At 42.4% G+C, this 9,043-nt stretch overlaps 1 protein-coding gene across 1 annotated transcript in view; it reads left to right on the top strand.

Moving 5' to 3' along the window:
- Positions 1–8,513, top strand: part of TXNRD3 (thioredoxin reductase 3) — a 54,028-nt gene extending 45,515 nt beyond the window's left edge. Inside the window, 3 exon segments of the mRNA NM_001353341.2 lie at positions 1,916–2,011; positions 4,476–4,610; positions 5,138–8,513. Coding sequence (NP_001340270.2) covers positions 1,916–2,011; positions 4,476–4,610; positions 5,138–5,206 — 300 coding nt within the window. The 3' untranslated portion in view covers positions 5,207–8,513.
- Positions 8,514–9,043: the final 530 nt, after the last annotated feature.

Here is a 9,043-nt window from a genome sequence, read left to right on the forward strand (position 1 = left end):
CCCTAATTAAATATGAAACTTTACCACATGGCTGCAGTGCTTACAGTTGTGCAGCAGTGGCGCACAGATGGACAGCAAGATCAGTAGAACAGAATGTGAAACCCAGAAATGGATTCAAATGCTCGTAAGAATTAGTATGTGATAAGGTCATATTTTAAATCCATAGTAAAAACACAGGCCATCCATTAAAGGATGCCAGAATAAGTGGGTAGCTATTAAGGAAAAATATAAAGTTGGAAGTTGGATCCACATTTCACATCCACTTTGAACCAGAAGGGTAAGAAATTTAAATACAGTAAAATCTTCAAAGTGCTAGAAGGAAAAACCACATTTGACAAAACCAGTGAAAGAATGCAAGGAGATGGGGGGAAGTGTGAGTGTTCACCTCCTTGCTTCATAGCAGAAGTGATAGAACACATCAGAAATAGTAGCTTACTGTTTTAAAAATCATGTTTAAAACCTGGTAAGAGAAATCAGGAGGCGGAGCTTGCAGTGAGCCAAGTTCGTGCCATTGCACTCCAGCCTGGGCGAAAGAGTGAGACTCTGTCTCACAAAAAACAACAACAACAACAACAACAACAACAACAACAAAAAACCTGGTAAGAGTTTGTACCATCTCTTTTTAACCTTAGAGGTGTGTTTTTAGGAAAGTATATTCTAAGATAAAGAAACATTTCTGTTTTTAGTAGCTGCAGAGATTAAAAAGTTTGTATTAAAATACGTAGAAGTGGTGGGAGGTGGTGACTCACACCTGTAATCCTCGCGTTTTGGGAGGCTGAGGCAGGTGGGTCACTTGAGCTCAGGAGTTTGAGACAAGCCTGGGCAACATGGCAACACCCCATCTCTACAAAAAAATACAAAAATTAGCCAGGTGTGGAGACGCGCACCTGTAGTCCCAGCTACTTAGGGACTGAGGCAGGAGGATTGCTCAAACCTCAGCAGTCAAGGCTGCAGTGAGCCAAGATCTCACCACTGTACTCCAGCTTGGGTGACAAAGTGAGACCCTATCTCAAAACAAACAAACAAAAAATGGGTAGAAGAGTTTATTTCTCTTCTGTTAAAAACAAGTTAAATCAATTTTTTTTTTTTTTGGCTACAAGTAACTGTATATTGTGATACCTCCTTAATAAAAATTTTGTTTTAACTCTACATGCACCAGCAATTGATGCTTTTCCCTAACATTCAAAATGATTATTTCTGGGTGGTATTTTAAAATTTAAATCCATCCATTGTGGATTATTGTTCATCCTACATTTCCAATTCTGTCACCCAGCATTAACTGCCCGTTTGTGTACGGAGTGATTCAGAACTACAACACTGGAAGACCACAGCAACCCCAAGCTGGAGAGAGGGCACATGGCATTTTATTCTGGTTCTTAGAAGACTGAGCCAGATTGAAGAGGCATAGAGGCACTGGCGTGAGGGCCTGGGGACAGAAATGTGAGAGACATGATTCCCGCTCTCCCATCGCTATGTTCTGGAGCTCTAAATGACTGGAGCTGTTTTATTTCTTCTGCTCCTCCTTAAGTTTGCTGGAACATGAGCCCTGTTATCAGGGTCAGCTTTGACGTCAGGATCTCAGTCTTCAACTCTGCAGCCCACACGAGAACCTGTGCCTGGTGCTCTGCCTTGGGTTGCTGGTACTCTATACATGTTTGAAAACTAGATTTTGTTTGTGGATTTTTGCTTGGACTTACAGCCAAGCAAGTAAAACAACAGCCAACACATGTATGCAGCTAGCATTTCAGGAGGCTTGACCCCGGGGCTCCTAACAGATACATAAAGTTGGGGTCACTGAACTTTAAATTTCTGAAAGCTGCTATGGAGATTATTGCCTTTATAGAATTAAAGAGCCTATCAAAGAATGGTTTCCATATATGTTAATTCTGCCCTTTTTCTCTCTTTTATCTTCCAGATATATCATACTTTGTTCTGGCCTCTTGAATGGACAGTAGCTGGCAGAGAGAACAACACTTGTTACGCAAAGATAATCTGCAATAAATTAGACCATGTATGTAATACCACTAGAAGCCAAAATGCTGTGATATTTAAATGTAGTTTTTATTTCTAGTATTTGGATTTCTATAATTTTTTTTCTTTTTTTTTTTTGGAGACGGAATCTTGCCATGTTGCCCAGGCTGGTCTCTAACTCCTGACCTCAAGTGATCCTCCTGCTTCAGCCTTGTGAGCAGCTGGGACTGCTCCGTTTTTATAATCTTTCTAAGGTAGCTTTCAGGACAATTCAGAGCACCTCCTTGTTGTCATTTAGTTAACATGTCACAGAGGCTGAGCAGTGATAGTTTGTGATTGAGCCCTACCAGTGTCCACTCAAAATACATCACTGAAAGCTGCCTTTTCCCAGGGCCATCTTGATAGCCTGATAGTTTAAACTTGATAGTTTAGAACTAGAAGATCTGTGAAAATTTTGGTCATCAAATAGTAAGTTGTATGTATGCATTTTATAAACAGACTGAATGTGTGTCAAAAGTCTTTAGATGGAGATGTTCACACAAAGTGAAACTTGACTTACTGAGCTAATTCCTGATGCTTTCACTAAAGCAGCAGCCCATTACTGGAGGCTTTCCTCCTCCCAGTTACCAGTGGCGAGCATCAAAATGGTTAACAGCCTTCCTCAGTAGCGTAGTTTAAAGCACAGTTTATTTATAATTTGCTTTATAAAGAATTCTGAATGTAGAAAGCAGTGTTAAGACTTGGTTCTTTTCTTGAAGAGTTTATCATCTATCTGGGGAGAGGAAACATACAAATAGATAAATATGAACTGTAACAAGTGACATTTACATAAAAGTTTACTGAACAGCAGTCATTATCTTGTTTAATTCTCACATCTCTGTATTTATCTTATTTTCAGTATAACAGAAAACAGCGTGTCCCAGGCTAGTAGCCCATTAGCATGTGCTCTTTTGCCTGAATGATGAAGTCATCCAGAGCTCTAGGGCTTAGTCTCTTGGTAGTTGCACATGGCTACAGGGCAGTGACAGGGATGGTGATCATAATGGCCCTGAAATGCTCCAGGTTGGGCAAGTTCGCAGCTGTGCTCCTAAGGATGGATGCTTATGTGCTGGGCTACATCCTGATTCTTTGGGACAGAGTTATCTGAGGTCAATTTTTGGCAGTTGTGGGCGGCCTTTCCAAAGGGAGCAGGGAGAGACTACACATTGTTACTCTCCGAAAGTGAGACGGTTGGGGTTTGATGAGAGAGCCGCTGCTGAAGGTGGGACTTGCAGCCGTCATGCTAGTTCTGACCTCCTCATGAGGGTGTGGGCTGCACCTCTGTGGCTGTCAGCCCCGTTTCCCATCTCTGAGCCCCTCTGTTATGTCCCACGCCACCCCTCTGGCTCCCGCCCAGGTCCCCAGGCCACACTCTTGGCCTTGCTCTTTAACCATGGGGATTGTGTCCCTTTCCTTTACCCTGGCCACATGCCTATTTCTTGAGCAGAACCCTCGAACTTATGAAATGGGAATACTTGATTCCAGCTCTAAGGTCAAAATTGTAAATGAGACTTCCCTCACTCATGACCTTCATTTACAGTTATCAGTGGAGATTCTCACCAAGTGTCCTTACTTTGCTCTGAGCCACCCCCCTTTTCTGTTTGCTGAGCAACCCACCAACCACCTCAGGTTCCAATGCAGTAGTCTTCCGTGGGCCCTGGGAACTTACTCTGAAGCCCCAGCCCAGGCAGCTTCTGCCTGCCTCCCCTCTGGAGTGCCCGCTAGCAGATGCAGATGTGTATGACGATTCTGAGCTGTTGCTTTTTTCAGAAACTCAGTAGGCAAGGATTTCTCCTGGCTCTGGCCTCTGTTGCCCTTTTATAGTCTTTCTCTTCATCTCTTGTATGCTTTTACTGTTGAAGATCACAGTGAAGGATAATGCTATGAAGGAACATTGACAAATGGACAGCCTAGAATGCACCATTACTGTGGAAAATGACTGCACATCTTGCTTCCCATCTCGGTGGGTCAGCTCTTTGCCTGCACCCCATACCTCTCAGCACACAGGGTGGCAGCCCTGCACCAGCCTCTCCTTTGTCTCTACTTGATGTTGGGAACAGGGCATCTTGCTTCCTGGGCCAACAACCTCTTATTTCCAGTAAAACCTGCTGCCCCAGAGTTATTCCAGTGTTGGACTTTAATTCAGATTTGTTATGTTGTTGTTGCGCATTGTCTCAGCATAATTTGGAAATTTACATCATACTAATGAAGTCCTTCATGCAGTGGGTAAATTGTTTGTTCTAGTAAATTTGAGTGCAAATTAACTCTGGATGTGCATTTACTGGCTCATTTAACAGACTCTTACAGTGGCTTAGTTTCATGGTAATGTTCTCTGCTCACTTTGACATTGAAGTTCTTTTTCTGTAGTAGATACTGTATATTTTAACTGTGAACTTGCAGTGAATGGATCCGTATTCAGACCATTAACCTACAGGGATTCTCTTTGTTTTGTTTCTGTATTAAAGGATCGGGTGATAGGATTTCATATTCTTGGACCAAATGCCGGTGAGGTTACCCAAGGATTTGCAGCTGCAATGAAATGTGGGCTCACAAAACAGCTACTTGATGACACCATTGGAATTCACCCCACATGTGGGGAGGTAGGAAACAGGAGGTTTTAAAAATTGGCTTCAGTTGATGTAGTTTGAAAAACTATTATAAAGCACTTGTTAGATGTCATATTAGTAACTGATTTGTATATTTTATTTTTAATTTAATTTAATTCTATTTTTTTTCAGACAGGGTCTCACTCTGTCACCCAGGCTGTAGTGCAGTGGCATGATCTTGACTCACTATAACCTCCACCTCCCAGGTTCAAGTGATTCTCCCACCTCAGCCTCCTGAGTAGCTGGGACTACACTACAAGTGTATACCACCATGCCTGACTAATTTTTCTATTTTTAGTAGAGATGGGGTTTCACCATGTTGGCCAGGCTGGTCTCAAACTTCTGACCTCAAGTGATCCACCCACCTCAGCCTCCCAAAGTACTGGGGTTACAGGCATGAGCCACCATGCCCGGCCAGATTTGTATATTTTAAAGAATAGCATAAATGTAATATTCAGAATGTGTTTTCTTAAAGCAGTGCTAACATCTAAATATGTATTTGTTTTCTTTCTCTTGAACAGGTGTTCACGACTTTGGAAATCACAAAGTCGTCGGGACTAGACATCACTCAGAAAGGTTGCTGAGGCTAGGCTTGCTGCTGTTTAGTTTTCCTTGTCATATTCTCATTTCTCTCAAAGATAAGAACACTCTCGGATAACATGAACCTGTGCTCATGACAGCTGCTCTGTTACTCAGGGACCAGTGCAGGGCTGCCTTACAACACTGAGATGAGAAAGTAGACGAGGAGACAGGACAGCAGTGGGCATCTGCCTTGTAGTCTCGCTGACTGCGAGAAGCAGTGGGCCTGCTTCCTTGACGCCTTAGCTTGGAGCCCTGTTGTGAGGTGAGCCAAGGCCGACTCTCGCAAGCCAGGACTGAGCTTCCCTCGGAAAGACCTTTGAGTGGCACCATTCATCTAAGTTAGCTTTTCTGGTCGCCATTGTTTTCATCCCCTTTGCTTTGTTGTTTCTATGAAAATACATTTTCAGTTATGAAACTCTATAAAGTGGTGGTTTTCTAGTGTGTGGGCCTAGAATTCACACATGCTCGCTGGTGAACAGTGTCTGTGGGCTGCATTTGGATAGCTGTCTGCAGAGGACCATGTGCATTAGCAGGAAGCTGTACACACTATGTAAGGTTAGTCATCTCTTTTCTTTTTTGAGGCACATTTAACCTACTGTTAAAATGCTGACTCGTGCTTCACACTCACACGTATTACTTGGTGGTGATAACCTTGAAGCTTTTCTCCCCTAATTAATATCTCTACACTGAACAAAATATCTCATGTAATATAAAAGGACTTGAATTGCTTTTTCATGTTGATCTTAATAGTAATATTTCCAAAAGTTCTTAATACTGTATTATGTGAAATCTAACTAATTTAACTGTGAAATAATTCTGTCATAGTCTATTTAATGATGGTCAAGTTCCATAAATGAATACAGGTAATATTAAGTGATTGCATGAGAATTTACAGACATGTCAGCATTTCAGAGGTCCTTGAAGACAGAGGCCCATCCAAGGTCCTTTTGGAAAACCTCTGTTTTCTTGAGTATGCCACACAGTAGCCAATGCAAGGCTCTTTTAAGCCACTTGCTCTCATGAGCCACACTAGCTGTTTAGCTTAAGATTGGATAGGCTGGGGTCAGAATTTCTAGCCATTTATCTTAAAAGACAAATGTTAAGCCAACAGTTAGGAACACTGTTTGTAGACAGGCATTTTGCTACCCTTTCTGGAGGCAGGGAATGGAGCAGCGGGGTAGTGGGACTGGAAACCCAAAGAAAACTGACATAGGACCTAGTTATAGAGTGGCTTTTTTCTTTGGGAGAAAAAAATACAAATGTATCTAAAAGGTGTAAAGTATGTTGGGGTAATTGCTATCCCTGTGGCAGAAACAGTGCAGCAGGAGGCAGAGGGAGATGTTACTAATTTCTATTGGCTGTGGGGCAGGGATAGGGTGATTGAACAGAGTTTAATGAAAGTAGCCATATTTGAGCTGAATTGCAGGAGACCAAAGGATTTTAAAGATTAGAAGCAATATGGAGAGGGTGTGATTAATGCTTTCAACAGACTTGATTTAAATACTTGATAAAATATATTTTTAATAATTTTGTTACTGTATTGCTAAGTGCCACACACACACAGAGCCAGCTTTTCCAGAATCCCAAATGAAGCAAAACAAGAACCCTGGAAGCCTTCAACTCCTGCTTTGCACTGAGCATGGGGCAAAAAAAACGAAATCCCAGGTTTGCATGGGTCGAGTTTCTGATAGGAAATCTTTGTGTAAAGCTGGAAGCCCAATGGGCTGCACCCCAGTGGAAAGTTGAGTGGGAAACAGACTGCCTCACAGAGAGAGGCAGCAGAGAAGCCTGTCTTCTCACTGATGTGAGTGGAAAGAAGCAATCCATCTTAAGCATTTGTAACCACTGTCCAGGTTACAGACTATTGGAATGGCTAATAATCTTTCTTTTGCAAGGAGGGGAGGATGCCTACCTATAAATCTGTCTGTCTTGGCTTCCTCTCACCCTTTTATTTTCCTCTCTGTCTCTTTCTCTTCTCCCTCTTTTTTCCTCTTCTGGGGTAAATATGGTACCTATATATTGGTGAGAGACTAATTTTACCTGGAAGATAAAACTAGTATGCATCTAATAACATACGGATGTGTATAGATCTGCAAGGAATAATTGATACCGTCCATTATAGTGGAGATTTTAACATACTTCAGTAAATTATTAGGTCAAACACACAAAAAAATCAGTAAAGATTTATTTTTGAGTAGCAGAATTAACAAGTTCAACTCAAAGATTGCACCCAATATGAAAGCATACTCATTTCAAGCACGCATAGAATATTTATGGAGTTTGCCTTGTGCTAGGCCATAAAGGCTAGGCTTAAGAAATTTCAAAAGGCTAGTGTCATATAGGCATGGGCAAGAGGATTTCAGCTGTGGAACTAACTAGGAACCCAAAGACCTTAAACTCCATGTAGCATGATGGAAGGTAGAGGGAGGAGCTGGTGTGAGAGAAGTGAGGGGTTAGTGAGAACAAGCTGGAGAGTTAGTAGAACCAGGAGCTGCTTCACAAGAAGAAGAGAGCTGTAGGAAGACAGCCTTGAAGAATGATAAACTTGGGAATGCCTGGTCTCATGACTTACTAGATGTGTGATAGATTGCTTAACTTTTCCTATTCTTCGTTTATTAAGTATGGACAGTATTGCCTGTCTCACAGACTTAAAGAATTGAGCAACATTTATTAAGTTGTTAATATAGCACATTGGATGGAAAATCTTGACTTCTGTGATAAATAGGGTCCCATTAAGGAAAGCTCTTGTGGACACTCAACAGTACAAGCAGTAGGCAGGCAGACAGGAAGAAGGCGGACAAATTGCTGCTCTTGCAGACTTTCACTGTGCAAGGGGGCCTCCAGGTTGGCCTCTAAATTGGATCTCCACCAATGGGAAATCACACCTTTGTATAGTCCCCGCTTTGTTACACCAGGGCTGGTCTGTGTGGCCAGTAGCATATGGCAGGAGTGATGGTATGTCCCTGCCAAGATTAGGTCATGAAGAGATTGCAGCTTAAGTTTTGGTCACCCTCATTCACTCTCTCAGGTCACTTGTTTTGGGAGAAGGCAGCTGTCATGTTTTGATGACACTCAGGAATCCTATGGAGAGGCCCATATGGTGAAGAACTGAAGTCTCCAACAGTCAGCAAGAAACTGAGGTCTGCCAGTGTCTCTGTGAACGAGTTTGGAAGTGAATGCTACTCCAGTCAAGCCATCCCTGGGCCAGCAGCTTGACAGTAACCTCTCGAGAGGCTTTGAACCAGAACCATTCAGTTGGTTACTCCAAATTCCTGATCCTTAGAAACTGTGAGAGGATAAATATTTGCAATTTAAGCTAATTAAAACATCAGACAAGCGGCCGAGTGCAGTGGCTCATACCTGTAATCCCAGCACTTTGGGGGGCTGAGGCGGGTGGATCACGAGGTCAGGAGATGGAGACCATCCTGGCTAAGACGGTGAAACCCCATCTCTACGAAAAATACAAAAATTAGCCGGACCTGGGTGGTGGGCACCTGTAGTCCCAGCTCCTTGGAAGGCTGAGGCAGGAGAATGATGTGAACCCTCGAGGCAGAGCTTGTAGTGAGCCGAGATTGTGCCACTGCACTCCAGCCTGGGTGACAGAGTGAGACTCCTTCAAAAAAAAAAAGAAAAAAATCAGACAAGTTGCTGTTAAGGTATTCAAAAGTAAGGTATTGTACAAAATACCTCACCAGTACTCTTGAAAGCTGTTAAGGTCATGAAAAATAAGAAAGGTCTAAAAAACTACCATAGTCAAGGGAAGCCTAAGGAGACATGCCAGGCAAATATAATGTAATGTCCTAGATGAGACCCTGGAACAGAAAATAACTAATGTTTTTATCTAA

The sequence above is a fragment of the Macaca mulatta genome, chromosome 2 (genome assembly GCF_049350105.2).
Source record: "Macaca mulatta isolate MMU2019108-1 chromosome 2, T2T-MMU8v2.0, whole genome shotgun sequence".
NCBI lineage: Eukaryota > Metazoa > Chordata > Mammalia > Primates > Cercopithecidae > Macaca > Macaca mulatta.